Below are 15,756 nucleotides of genomic sequence, written 5' to 3' on the forward strand. Positions count from 1 at the left end.
AAGTCATCCATTTAACAACCATGTTCTCAGGGTAAACCTATCATCTCAGGGACTGAAAGACTCTTGAACTGCATATTCTTGATCTTTCTTTTATGAACTACACACTATCCACTTTAAAACGTCTACTTATATGTGTGCTTGATGCCTTTTTTTTATTTTTCTGAGGGTTAGTAAGTAATAAAATTGTTCTTTCTTTCACTCAAGAAAACACTATAATTGGCATGCTATTTAATTATGGTCAACGAGTGATCTGGATTTTTAATGGAGTGCGATATAACTACATGCTAAAAAGAGTCCAAAATGTTTTGTGTGGTCAATTGAGAAGGTTAAGAAGAGGAGAGCTGATACCTTCCTTTTCACCTCTACTAACAATGGGTAGTCAAGTTTAGGATTATTTTAAGTTTATTGAAGGTAGGAGGTGGAAGACCAGTTTGTATACCTTTAGTATAGGAGAAAGTAGCGGTAACGGTGATGACAAATTTCACAGCAGATATTCTGAAGCAAGGATGGAATCCAACAATATGAAGAAGGTGAGTGTAGGAGTTCTTGATGATGAAGGAGATGTATGGTCAGAAACTCAAGAGTTAAGTTCAACACCAAGGTTGTGAATAGTCTAATTCAACCTCGAACAGTTGACTGGGAGGGATATGTTATCGGTGTACATATGGAATTTGATATTGTAGTAATGTTGACAAGGCGGTTCATGAAGGTTTAAAAAAAGAAGGGGACACTTCAGAGGTTATTCATTGAATTTTGTGATGTCAGAATGGAAACAGGTGAGTTCATTCCCATCAAATCTGATGTTGAAGGAGTGGTCTTTCAAGATGCTATATTTAGCTGAAATAAAGGTTGTAGACCAACCAAAAAGGGTGAGGAGAGATAGTTTGCCTTTCTCACAGTAAATGTCTGGGTGTTCACTCATAGAATGGATCATTTGTGGACTTCAAAAGTAGGAATATCCAGAAAAGGGTTCTGTTCCTCTTGCACAGGTAGTTTTCTTTTCTTTTATGTCACATTCTGGATAAATTATTGTACTTTTTAGTCCAACTGCCTTGCCCACCTGGAACAAAACATAGGAAATTTCAGACATAAATTGGGCAAGCTTCGCCAACTGTTCAAATTCATGTTTTAATTGTAACATCAGCTTGTATAGGTGCATCACATAATCAAATTTCTGATCTACACTTTGCCAGGGAAGATTGTCCTTTAATGATGAAAAGTCAGAAAATTACCACTAATGTATTTTCCAGAAAACCAATCCAAGAATGCTTGATTTAACATATTGGGGCAAATATCCAACAAGCTTCTTTCTAACACCTTTACGTTGTTCCCAACTTCCACATTCCATTATTCCACCTGTATAATAATGCAACTTCAATGAGCAAAACCATACAAAGTAGCTTGCAGTCACTTAAGGACTCCTCATTGAAGATATTCCATCAAAATAATTTGTAGATCAAATTCTGAGCTAATTTATTTACGAATTGGACATACAAGCAACTTTGCAATTCATGCACCAATAATATCTTCTTAAAATCATTTTTAATCATCTATTTGTTTCATAGGCTGCATTTATGTTGTTAGGAAGTAATGTGCCTGTTGTTCATACTTGCATATTTGAGGGAAAGTGGCATTGCTGAATGCATTCAAAGAGTGCTCTCCTGGAAGATAAGGAATTATACTTGTTCAACAGTCTTAAGAGTTCTCAAACCAATCTCACACTTTGAAGCCTTAATCTACCTTACTATGGTAATCAAGTCAAACCATTCATCTCCTTCCTGGTGCTTTGGTGTGTGTTTTTGTGCGTTGCTATGTGAAACTGAATACTTAATATCTATCTTTAGCTGCACTCTGTTGGCTTTTCTGTTTACATAAGATATGGGGGCAAAAGTCAGCCTTGTTCTGTAACTTCTGTTTGGCAACAGCTTTCAGTCACTGGACAAGTCGGTACTGATATACAAGTAGGTATTGTATTTTATACATAGTAAGCCTTAAAAGAAAACATACAAGGGGTTTATCCATGTTTCACAATCACATCTCTGACTTACAAGTAAAACATTATCTCTTAACTAAGTTGTCAATAATTGTTTAATAATGTTAGAAATGTCCTATTAAATTAATTCCACCATTTCTCATAAAGTGACGTCACAACTGTTTCACATTGACATAAGTTTTTGTGAGGAAAAATATAATCTTGGGTATTGCAACATATGAGCAAGTTATACACTAGGTTTTTTTTTGCTTTTCATGTGCCATCAGAGTACAGTATAACTTTGGTTTAATGTCATTAATGCAACAACAATTCAAATTCTGGAATAGGATATGACAGCACTACAACAAAGTCATCTCATTTGCGTTCACCTTATGGAACAACTTCTAATGAAATTACATAGCTAGTGAGCAAAGGAGGCTTTTACTCCATCAATCATGGTTAGATTTAAATCTCAGACACAGATGTGTCAAGTTCAGCAAATACCCCATTAACAGTAAAATCCACTAGATCATATAATGTTTGGTTTATTTTTGGTATTATTAATAATGTGATGGAACTCCACCAGCATTAAAAATGTCACCAGTTGTCAGATACTGGTAACTGGATCTCTGTGTGTTTGTTTATGTCTTTATGCACTGAGGTCTAGCTGGCACAAGTATAATACGAAAGTAAAAGTCACTATAGTCCCAGAGGTTCATAAGCTGTTCTCTGATTGGAGATAGGTGACTGGTGATGTTTTTAACAAGAGAGTCTCTCTGACTCAGCAAAGGGGGAGGTTGATTAAGTGCGGTCTTCTTCATGACCTCACCTGGTATAGGAATTGAACCCATGGTGTTGGCATCTCAAACTAGCTGGCCAACCAACTGAGCTCCCAGATCATTGCAGTATAACTTGCTGATGCCAGATCAAACTGCATTAAATATAAATACAAGTATCATTGGTGCAATATAAAACTACCAGTAAAGAGTGGTGAAATGAATGTGACAGTCTTCTAATACAATGATGATATTAGAGCAGAAATTTATGCGATTGAAAGAGGAGAACTGCACATTAGAAACTAAGGTATAGATTACCCATGATTTTCCATCAATTAGAACTGTTGTTATGGTCTTCCAATGCATGAGACTCCCTATTGGTTCAACAGTATTGAATAGAAATAGAACAGGTTTCAGTAACTGTAATCAATGAAGCAAATGTATTTTACTTTATATGGGATTATGATTGATGATGTTAAACATACGTACCTTGCTAATTACAAAGTAAAACCAGAATCCTCTTACAATATACAGAGAGTAAATATGTCACACAGTATTGAGCTAAACCAAATGAGTTGATACACTGGTCAGTGTTCAGTTGGCTGCTTTTGATGAGAAGCCCTCAAGTGCTCTCAACAAGGGGAGATAATGTAAAATAAAGGGAGCAGTTCTAAAGGATATAAGAGAGGAGCCTGGGCTCATATGTGCACAAATCGTAGAAGGTCGAAGGACAGGTTAAGAAAGTCATTAGTAAAGCATTCAGAATCTTGGGCTGTACAAATGGAAATATAGAGAATGAAAAGAAACAATTTATGATTAATCTTTATAAAAGACAGATTCTGCTTTGCTCAGAATATTGTGTCCAATTCTAGGCATCTCAGCCCAGGAAGCTGCTGAAGGCTTTAGGGAGAGAGTGCAAAAAAGACTCAAAATGGATCCAGACTTTTGAAGTTCAGTTGTATGGATAGATTGGAGAAGCTGGGATTTCCTTTTGGAGAAGATTAAGAGGAGATTTGATAACAGTTCAAAATCATGATGAGCCTGGACAGAGTAGGTGGAGAGAAGCTGTTCATGTTATTAAATGTTTTGTCAGCCAGAGTCAACCACATTGCTCTGGGTCTGGAATCACATGTAGGCCAGACCAGGTGAGGATGGCAGTTTCCTTCCTAAAGGACATTAGTGAACCAGATGGGTTTTTTCCCGACAAACAACAATGGATTCACAGTCATCATTAGATTGTTACTTCCAGATACTTATTGAATTCAAATTCCACCACCTGCCATGGCGGGATTCAAACCAGGGTCCCCAGAACATTATCTGGGTCCCTGGTCTTAACAATCCAGTGATAATACCACTAGACCATCACCTCCCCTATGAAGAAAACTTCTTTCACAAAGTGTATCGTTAGGATCTGGAATATGGTGGAGGTGGAGACAACCGAGGCCTTCAAATGAGAATTGATTTGATTTGATTCACTATTGTCACATGTACCTAGGTACAGTGAAAAGTTTTGTTTTACATGCAGTACAGGCAGATCATACTATACGCCATACTCGACCCGAAACGTCAGCTTTCCTGCTCCTCTGATGCTGCTTGGCCTGCTGTGTTCATCCAGCTCTACACCTTATTATCTCATACCATACAAAGTGTGTTGGGGTAATAGAACAGAGCGAAGAATACAATGTTACAACTACAGAGAGTTAGATTGTTATCTGAAGCAAACGGAAATGCAAAGCCACAGGGTAAAGGCAAATATGTTTGACTGAGTGAGTTGTTCTTCCAGGGAGCCAGAAAGAAGAAGACATGTGCATTATTTAATTCTATGATTCTGATTCTATGCATTCAATCTCAAAAGAAAGTTGTACTGAAATTCTCAATCCTGATGGCAATTTGTTCATTATTTAAGGAAGTGTTTATGTGATGGTGCCATGGCAGCACTGGATTCACATGAAGCTTGTGATAAAATATCTAGCTAACAGAGGTATATAGACATATTTAAATGATGTTCGATAAATTGTGGAACTGGAGGAGCACAGCAGGTCCGACAACATCAGAGGAGCAGGAAAGTTGACATTTTGGATTGGGACCGTTCATCAGGACTGATGAAGGGTCCTGACCCAAAATGTTGACTTTCCTGCTCCTCTGATGCTGCCTGATCTGCTGTGCTCCTCCAGCTCCACATTTTATCGGCTCTGACTTCCAGCATCTGCAGTCCTTTCTATCTTTTAAATGACGGCCAATTGGATCTGCAAGAGCTACCATTTTTAGGGGAGGAAGATTGAAATTAAAATGTTAGGGGATACAAAGATAAAATCCAAATATGTGCATGTTATCTAATTTGGAATCATAAAGGGATCCCATGGACTCTATGGGCTGGGTGTATGATTACATTCATGTAGACCCATCTATGTCCCATGCCATAATCCAGAGAGCACTGCACTGCCAAAAGGATATGAATGATTTTGTATAGCAGCCCACATTATCTAGTCTCTCAATGCTGCTTGCTGCACCAGAAGAGAGGAAACAACAGCAGGACTCATTTTACCATTCCAGGTTGTAAGCCTGATCTTTCACCTCGGAGCATCCCAAAAATTACCTGCTCTTTATTGCCCAACAGGCAGCCCAAATCCAATTGCTTGTTATCTGCTGCATGTGGCAAGAACACTGTTAGAAAAGGAAACAAAGCATAAAATATGTAATGAACTCAAAAGCAGCACCAGCAACATGCAGAACATGGCAATCCTGTTCACTTCAAGATCACAGTACTCAAGAAAATATTAAGGGGCCTGAAATATTGCAAAACATTGCACCAGAATTCATGAGAGAACTTGCCACCCATACTCCTGCCTGGATGATTTTGTTCTTTACAAGAATCATCAGCTTAACCTCACTCCTGAAGGTAATGTATATGATAAAAATTATTCCTGTTCCAAAACCTGGAAAAAGATCTCACACTAGTGGCCAGTTATAGACCAATTTCATAACTTTATGTGTTCCTTAAGATCATTGAGTGTCTGGTCCTAAGACACATATTTCTGAGAGTAAAGACCATGTTTAACATCAGTCAATCCCTGTTTTCTATAAGGGACACAACATATGTGATAAAGTTCTGGCACTCACTATGTGCATTGAAGATGATTACCAAAGAATCCTGGAAACAGGCTCATCACCATTGGCCCTCATAGCTGCCTATAAAACAGTGTGGTACAGTGGCCTGCTCCTAATGCTGTCCTCAGTGCTTCCCAGCTGGATCATGATAATTGCGGAAACACACTTTGTGGAGCAAATGATTTGGAGTCCAATTTGAACAAAGAAGAAGTTCATGAAGCACGTTGGTTGAGGGACAACCATAGGGCTCAAATACTAGTGCTGTTCCTACCCCAGTGCTGTTCAATATTCATACATATAACTAAATCTCACTACTTAGTTTACAGTGATGACATCTGTTGCTCTGTCTGAACTCCCATTCTTCTTCAGCCTGGACGAGGCCATTAACAAAGACATTATGAATAAGGTAGAATACTGCAGCACATGGCATCTCCTATTGGATCCATCTAAAATGTTATTTTCCACCTCCATATTGACAGTGCCAAAAAAGAGTTGATCTCTATCTGGATGGTTGGAGACTAGAGCATGATCCCAATCCAACAACTTGGGAACGATTCTACCTAAAACTTTGTCTATTCCAGCAACTTCTGAAGAAAACAGCAGCAAATATCAAAACCAGAAACAATCAATAATCAAGAGTTATATTGGACTTGAAATGTTAATTCTTTTTCTCTTTTCACAGATTCTGCCGGACCTGCTGAGTTTCTCCAGCACTTTCTGTTTTTTTTTTTTTCAGATTTCCAGTACCCATGGTACTTTGGTTTTATAAACCGAACTTTTTGAATCCATGTGCCATGACACTCCAGCTCAGCACTTATGCTACCATACATCACAACACAGTACTGTGCAACTATCTGACAAAGGTCATCTCAGACACATTTCATTAACACTCAATTGAATGCTATGATGCACATTATGACTGGCCCTGATTCAACATCTCTGCCCCAGCTTCCTATCCTTGCAAATTTCATTCCCAAACATCCACCAACTGCAAATAACCCTCAAGCTCATTGAAACCATCCATGCTATTTTCAATAATGAATGTTTTAATCCACCTGCTTCCCATTTTCCATCTTAGCACTCAATATGCACAACCTTCCTGAGGAAGATCTGCCAGCAAACATCCATTGGATTGGAAAACGCAGCAAGTTACCAACAGACTGACAAACCCCATCTGAATGGTAGACCTTGAACTACCACAGCGAGTGCTTTCCTTGTTAAAAAAGATTCAAGACAAGCCAGGATGCCTGTGCAGACAACCTTCACTATTGGAGTCTCAGTACCGAGTCCTTTCGTACTTTTGGAGAGAATAACCCTGCATATTATTGACGTGTATCACTTCTAGGTCACCAAACTCAGTAAGTGAGAAGTCTATTGCTTGGCTCTAGAAGTTTACATTAGCTAAGTTAAAACATTATGTGTATGTTAAAAGCTTGCCTATGTACATGCCCACAGAATGACAAGCCAAGGCTTTCCAGGTTTGAAATTGAATGTGTTTAGTTTCCTGCTGTGATTAAAAGGTTATTTTGTTAAGTAAATGATGACTAGTTGTGGGAGATTTGACTGAAATGTTCTTTTCTTAAGTTATCTCATGATTTCCAATCATTTTACACGTATATTGAAATGACTGATAACTTTTTGTCTTTTTTCCACAGATCCATCGTGACTTCTGCTAAATTGGGAGATCTCAACTGGGGGACGCAGGTAGGTTCCAAATAACTTCACCCTGGGGATAATCTGATTCGATGAGGCATGTGTGGAGAACCTTTTGCATTGTCTATAATTCTGTGGAGGTTTCCAAAAGCCCAGAGCCTCTGGGAATGTGCAATAAGAAGTTAATGTTTACAGGGAAGGGGGTGGTGGATGAAAGGAAATGAGCCAACAATGTGGACAATACGATGCCAAGATCCCCGATTTTGAAATAAGCCCCAACATTTACTCAAATGTAAGGGCTAACCACCAGTAAATCAGGAAAGACGCTTCTGCTGGTCCAAATTAACCTACGTGGAGTGAAAAGGTTCTTCATCCATACCCTCACTGGAATATCAGTAAAATGAATCACTGTGCAAGAGTAACAGATTTCAAGCCGGGTGTCTGAAACCCTAAAGATTCGTTTGAACGAGGAATCAATGCTGGGCGATAGAGAGGCTTCGGGATCGCCCTGGTTCCAATAACATTTTAACGATAAAATATTAAATTGGACTTAGTGAAACTTAACGGTCACTTCAGTGTCTCATGAGAAAGCTGATGTTCACACTCTCATGGTTGTTTCTGGCCGGAATGAGGTTTGCAGGATTTTTATGTTTATTCACTTATTTAAGAAGTTGCACTCTTCGCCCCTCCCCCTTTTCTGATGAAGGGTCTAGGCCCGAAACGTCAGCCTCTCTGCTCCTATGATGCTGCTTGGCCTGCTGTGTTCATCCAGCCTTGCACCTTGTTGTCTCGCACTCTTCGCTCTGGCCGTTTCAGGGGCTCGCCTCGCCCACATAATGGTTGGGGGTGACTCACATCTCCAGCAAAGTGCGTTACCTAGTCTGTGCCCCCGTTGTTGTGTAGTCCAGTGACATTAGATGTGAGTGGTACAGAACGAACCAGCAATTTAGCATGTCATTTAATACGGGTGTTATGACATCCAAAGTGTGTTTCTCCTTCCTTCACATACTAACAGCGGGTTCACTTCCAAACGCCTGGGTTGACGTTAACGGGATGGCTAGAATTCATAGACACGGCTTATTGGATAAACTCTGAATGCACTGTCAGTCTTCCAGTCTCTGAGTCTAAATTCTCTGATCCCGCTTGTTGTCCCTGGTTCCCTCATGGTTCCCCTACTTCCCAGGAACCGTGTTTATGCTTCTAATGGTATTTAAGGGACACTATGATTTTAAAGAAACCTCCAGACACGACTTAATTCTTATTTCAGAAGAATACCGTTCAAGTTAATCCACCATCCGCAGGTACTCAAATCATCAATGCCCATCCTTCACATTACTCCTGCGGTTACCGTTAATCCTGTTATACTAACTGTACTCAGTGGGCATATTCCTTCAGGATCGATTCTATGATTTTGGTTTTGAACCGCACAATGCGGAATGTTGTAATCAGCGATTATTATCGATATTTTTATCCTCGTGTATTTATGCCACTTTCACAGTTCCAATTAATTGAGGCACAGATTTGAATTGGGCTTAGTAATACAGAGGCATTTTCCATTACGAATGCATCGACTTCAGTGCATTAAATATGCTTTGTGCATTCCTTGTGTACTGGAATCTCGACGTGAGATTGTTAAATTCCCTTTCTATAATCGTTTAATAAAAGGAAATAAAGGATAGTCTTTACCGGCCCTGAATCTTGTGGAAGTTGGACCTGATCTGGTTTCTGCCGCAGTTAATAAAGGGTATCAGGCAGCACATTGTCCAACCAAAAACAGGGTGTCGGATAGACCAGCGGTTCTGCTTCGCCCTTCTACAAAGTCATGCCATCATTTGTATTTAATAATCGTTTCACATGGAATATTGCGTTTATTCATCTTAGAAACCTTTTGCATTCTTTGCTCCCACCGTGAAGCGACTTGAAATTAAATGTGTCATGAACAGTAATGTATTTGTCACCTTTACAATCAATAATAACCCATATATACTGTCATCAGAAGTTCTGGAGGAACGTAAATAGTCAAACAAAGCGAATATCTGGCCTGAAATGTACAGCGACGATTTTTTTATGCCTAGTTTTTGCAACTGACTTGTGCTCACCGTTGCCCAGCATGCTATTAAATTACAGTTCTCAGTTCGGACAATTAGATGAACTTCGCTGTAATTTGTACTCAGCTGCTGTTTGCCGCGTATACTACTTTTCACTCAAAACACCATCTGTTTCCAGGGTCCAGACCAAAAAAAAAACTAGTATCAGACCCAGCTTTGGTCAGCCGTGTGCAACATTTGCAAAAACAGAATATGAGAATTTCCTCTGTGTCCTTTTATTTGTTCGAACATGATGTTAACTCGAGAGAAAACCAAAATCAAAATCTAGGAATTATTAACAATTTATTCCCGATCGTGTACATAAACTCATGTAATTGCAGGTGCTTGTCTCTAGAGGCTGTCCTATTGAGGCAGAAATAATTTCTGCTGTCAGATATTTAAATAAATCGCATTCTGTGATCAAACGATTAGTTATTTTTTACAATATATTAAATACTTAAATGGTTTACGTGCGGCCTTGTTCCATTGATTATAAAATATGCTACAATATTTCCCATCCTGAAGGGATTCGGGACAGGCAACAAATCCTTTGCAGCCTGGGAATGATTAAAACAAATCAATTGACATACTTCTAAGGGGACATGTTAGGTTCGCATTCTATGTGATTAGTAGATGTCCAATATCGCGGTTGACTCCAGTCAGAGGAAAATTATTGTCCTTTTTGAAGGAAGCCCCCGAGTTACCCCCTGCCTTGGCATCTCCTGAAGACTTGTCGTGCAGCGCCGCTTCTGCTTTGCTTAAATTGGTCTTGGTCTGTCTTTTTGCTTCCTCCTTCTTCCATTTCATCCTTCTGTTTTGGAACCAGATTTTGATATGCCTCTCGGTGAGGTTCAGCATTGCCGCGAGTTCAATACGCCGGGGTCTGGAGATGTATTTGTTAAAATGAAACTCCTTCTCCAGTTCCAGAAGTTGGCCTCTCGTGTAGGCCGTTCGGGTCCGTTTGCATTCCTCAGCGTCCAGCGGAAAGTTGTTTCCTGTTAGAAAAACAGATCGTCATCTTTACTCTAAAAAGAATCACAAATAAGACGCACTCTAATGAGATGAGTAGGTCGAGGAATCTATGGATTCAGTCCCACAAGCCAGGGCCTGTGAAATCGAAAAAGATACACCTTGAAAGTCCCTCCTTCAAATGTTCTTGAATGTTACTGTAACAATATTTTACTAAGTATTGCAGGACGGCCTGTGTGGGAATCTAGGACAAATTGCAAGCAAACTTTAATTCATTACAAAAACAACAGGGTGAAAATCATAAGAAATGTGGGATCTTAATGGTTTTGCCTTCCTCTAAAACTTCCAGGTCCCATGCACTTCTCAAAGTAATTATAATGTTTCAACACTGTTACCTCAGGCATCACCTCTCTAATCAAATTTTAAATCACATTGGTTCGATTCCATCTTAGTAAAGCCGAATGTCAGAATTGCAATCTTGTTTTGCAGAGAGAAGGGTAACAATCTACTGGTGGCTGAATGAGCACACACCGATAGGTTTCCTTTTTCAGTATACGCTTTAACATTCTTCCTTTGAATAATTACATTTTGCAGTTCATACAGTATTAAGTATTAAATATAATCAGACCTAATATTTTATATGTTGGCTTACCTAGCAGTAACTTCTGTGTGTTTAAGTATTAATGACTAAAGTACTTTTTATTGTAAAGGCTCTTCTTAATGAGCCACTTTCTCCCCTTGGCATATATCACTGTCCCAATGAAATAATTTCATCTCATTCAGAATTATCAAGCTAACTGCAGAATATCGCATTCCATAAATATTCCCGTCTGTGCCTTGTAATGAAGGATTATTAAGAATTAAGTAGCACATATTGGTACAGGAACATTTCTTTGGTTCTTGCTCATACATTAGCTTATGTCTTTGGGAACTTTTCTCATGGTGATGCGTATTGAAAACAGCGGGGATTATTCCGAATACAGAGGAAGGGGATATTAATTTCCCCTATCTGTATTTCTTACATTTTGGAATGCAGTGGTCTTTCATTCAGAAACGTAGTCGTTGATATTCCTTCACGTATATTATAAAGTTCTTAGAGTCAAGCTACACTAACAATAATGTAGTAACTCACAATCGTGGGGAAAACTGAATATTATCGCTAAGAGAATTTCTTGAAAACTTCATTTTTTACGGCATGAGTTAAAATATGAAATGTAGTTTGTACAAAGAATGTTATCGCATTCATTATAGGTACTGTATTTATTATCATAAATAAGTGTAAAGATTTTCTCCAATCTCCCATGCGTCAGATAAATTAGTGTGGACAAACACAGATACAATCTATTTCAACCGAATGTGTGCCTGTTAAACATGGGCCTATACCTATATAATATTACCAGTTTCAACCTAACCATCCCTTTACCAACTGTTACACAAATTTGCAGTATTAACATTTGAAGAATTCATTTTCAATCTGCACACCTGCATTCCACACTTCCACGATTAATCTAAACCTTTCTCAAAAGTTCACTATCCAGTGTGCCACTATTGTAGAGGTTCTAATGTGTTGCTAAATATTAGTGTCTGTCGGGAACAAATGGCGCAAACCTCAGGTTCTCAAATGTAACTCGGCGCTTGTAAAATGTACAACATTTTAGAGACTACTGTGGTAGAAATGCTCCCCAGATTTGGCAAATCGATGTTATCCTGAGGGATATATGTTTATAGCAAACATTTCAACAATTGCCCATGGGGCAAGAGTACCCCATAAGCAATGGATTTTTTTTTGTTAGAATTGAACCAATTAGTTAATCTGGTGCTCAGATCATCAGTAAAAGTACCTGCGAGAAATTATGGAAGAGATCGAGTTCGGGCCCATCATGTTTCATTTACACAGGCCCATTTTTATGGCCAATATTGGGGATTTTCTCCACTTACCTGGGGGGAGATGATCTTTATTTAAGTCAAGAAGGCAAAGCAATGGTTTCATTCCAGCCCAATCAATTATCCTCCGCTTTGTTCCCTTAGTCCCACTTGCACAGCAACCATCAAACTCAACAGGATAAGCAAGTCAAATACTTGACAAACGCAGCTTTAATGTAAGTCGAGTGACCAAGGCATGTGGTTTAATTTTTGCGTTTAATCGTTTTGCATCACGAGTTAAATTTGATATTACTAATAGAAGTAAATGAACGGAAACTTAATGATGATTTGCAAAGGCTTTCAATTTCTTGATTTCCTGTTATATTTTGTGCTTCAGGTAAAAACTGATTTGAGCTCGTACTTACACTATTATATATATGCTCATACTTAGGACGCACACACACCTATACATATTGTCTTACACAGTGAGTACTTTGTATCTGAAACATGTCGGATGGAGATATTTTTGCCGTTTGTTCATTCGATTTCCTATTCATTATTAAGCGAAGGCTAAACTTAATAATCGATTAACTCGTCACCATACCTCCCCATTGATTTCTCCAAGTATGTGATTTGGTGTTCTTCATCCAAGGGAACGGGTAGTGGCTCTGAAGCTGGAGATTACCCCCATATTCGGCGTCGAAATAGTTAGGCTGTGAAATATAGCCACAGCTCGGATCTGTAGAGCTCTGGTAAGGGCTGAAATCCGTGTCACTCTGTTCCTTTAAATCAACGCAGCACGACCTGAGGAGAGAGCTCTGCGGACTGCAGGCATACACACAGGCAGGTGGATTCGGAGCGTATTCCGGGCTCTGATATTGACACGCAGTCTCAAAACAGTCCGCGTCTCCCTCCATGACTGTCTTGGTATCTAGCATCAACTGCGATTTTATGACAAGGTTTCGAGAATTCCTCCGGGGCACATGGAGTGAACTCTAACACCTGAAGCGAGACTCCTCACCTTCAGCTTTGTCACGTGCTTACTGCAGAGTCTCCGATTGGTAGACCGGAAACGGGCGTTTAACATTTTTTAAAAATCCAAAATCTTTTACTACTTCACATTGTAAAACCGCACAGTACTTCTTTTTAAAAAGCTGTCCAGTGTATGGTGCGAGAAATGCAGATTTACAGAGTTCAACTCCATTCGATTGGAGTGAAGCATAACATCCTAATTATAGAAAGCACGTCGTGATCACAGGCTGCAAAGTACAACAAGTTCCATCAGACTGTGTTACGCAAGTAAGGGTTTGGAAAAGTAATTACACTGTTTTTTATGAACTATGGACTAATTTATTGATCGCCTTATTACGAAAATTAATAAGATGCAATACAAATATAAATTTTCTTTGGTAAAATAACTGATGCTTGGTTGTGTTTTGTGGACCTGCCAATATATTCATCCAATATGTATGAAATTTAACTTAAAATGTACTGCAAAAGTTCTTCCAGAGAGTTCATGGAATATCCACACATAGACACACATTGACACACACATGCAGACACACGCACATACAGGCACACAGAAAAAAGCACAGACAGACACACATGGATACACACACATACAGACACAAACACACACATAGATACAAATGCAGTCAGATACATACACAGAAACACGCACATACACACGCAGACACATACTCATACACAGACGCACACATACAAACACAGATGCACACAGTCAGACACACGCAGATACACATACATAGACACACATAAACACATAGACACACACAAATACAAAGACACACATAAACACATAGAAACACACAAAAATAAACACCTCAGCTTCTGTATTACGCATAGATATATTTTTATACAACCAAATGAAGGCTTTAGAAAAGCCATGTGCTGACATTTTTAAAAAATATCTAGAATGGGTTTGGTGGTAAATCATTCGATATTCAATACTCAAGCCCTAATTGGGGTATAATGTGTCAATTGCTTCTTCCAATCTTTCCACACGGTCAGTATTATGACAATTCGGATTAGATTTGTTTTTGTACATTCAAATTTGGATGGTCCCACACAACCTAAGTAGATTATTTCAAATCACAGTAAATATATGACATGAATTTGGTAAAGTATGAAACATCATTCAAACAAAATAAATCTTTTTTTAAAAAAAACCGCTGATATAGGGTGAATGGGTAAAGAATATGTAGGACAAGTTTTTGCGATGAGTAGCGTTTTCCCATATTTTTGGATTAGGAGAGTAGCTGCTTGGCCGATAAATAGGTCCAACTGCTGCTGGATTAGATTTTCTAGTCACAGTAGTTGATAACAAGACCACTAACAACGGACTTGAGTCAGGTTTACAACATTAGTTTTGTGCCAGCTGTTAATTCACAGCAGAGATTTTTTTGGTGATATATGTTCATTTCTTGACCCTATAAGATTATGTAGGAGCAATCTTAATCAAACTGTTGTTTCTGGCATCATTCACTGCTAGCTAAAGAACAACGATCTTGTTGAAGTAAAACAGGGTCTAAAGTATTCTGCCTCCGCGGTGAGGATATTGATTTTTCTCTTGTTTAATATGTAGCCTGTGTACACAGTAGAAATAAATGACCTTTTCACCTGGTATCAGGTAGCAAAATACAGGTTGACTTGGCGACCAAAGTATGGGAAGTTGATCTTGAACAATACTAGGTGATATTCAATTCTGCTGCTTTTATATCAACATATAAATTTGAATGTTGTATTATTTCAAATTTTCCATTTCTCATCTTCCTTTATAAGCCCTGTAGATTTAAAAAAAACAGTGCTTCAAGTGTGGTTGTGGATAAGTTGAATCTCCAAAGTGCGGCATCCACTAACGAATATATAACGCAACCAGACGTAATTGACAAATGATGGATGATTGTTCGAGTTATTTGATTTATTCTGAAAAATAGTCTTAACAAAAAATCCAAAAACAATTTATCACTTCATATATCGTTGGAATATAGAATAAATCTATCTTCTTACAAGTGGATCTTCTCTGGTGTACATACAATGATCAAAATTCTCAAAAGGTCATGGCTTTCCAGTGAAAATTTACTTCCTAAACGCTCTACAATATAACATTAATAAAAAACATATGGAAACATAGCAAATGATTGCAACAATAACTGGAACAGACACACCCGGAGTTTTGAACTGATAAATACATATCTTCCGTTTTATTTGTTCATGCGATATTGACATTGCTGTGAGACCAGTGTTTATGGCCCATCCTGAATTGATCTGTAGAATTTGGTGGTGAGCCGTCGTGTTGAAATGCTGT

At 38.6% G+C, this 15,756-nt stretch overlaps 1 protein-coding gene across 1 annotated transcript; it reads right to left on the reverse strand.

Annotated features, from left to right (window-relative positions):
* Positions 1–9,754: 9,754 nt before the first annotated feature.
* On the reverse strand, positions 9,755–13,448 carry LOC109927410 (pancreas/duodenum homeobox protein 1-like). The gene is made up of 2 exons (XM_020527426.2): positions 13,033–13,448; positions 9,755–10,591 (listed from the first exon to the last, which is right to left on the reverse strand). The coding sequence occupies exons 1-2, from the start codon at positions 13,364–13,366 to the stop codon at positions 10,215–10,217; spliced, it is 711 nt and encodes a 236-aa protein (XP_020383015.1). The 5' UTR covers positions 13,367–13,448; the 3' UTR covers positions 9,755–10,214.
* Positions 13,449–15,756: the final 2,308 nt, after the last annotated feature.

The sequence above is a fragment of the Rhincodon typus genome, chromosome 1 (assembly GCF_021869965.1).
Source record: "Rhincodon typus isolate 14 chromosome 1, sRhiTyp1.1, whole genome shotgun sequence".
In the NCBI taxonomy this organism is placed as follows: Eukaryota; Metazoa; Chordata; class Chondrichthyes; order Orectolobiformes; family Rhincodontidae; genus Rhincodon; species Rhincodon typus.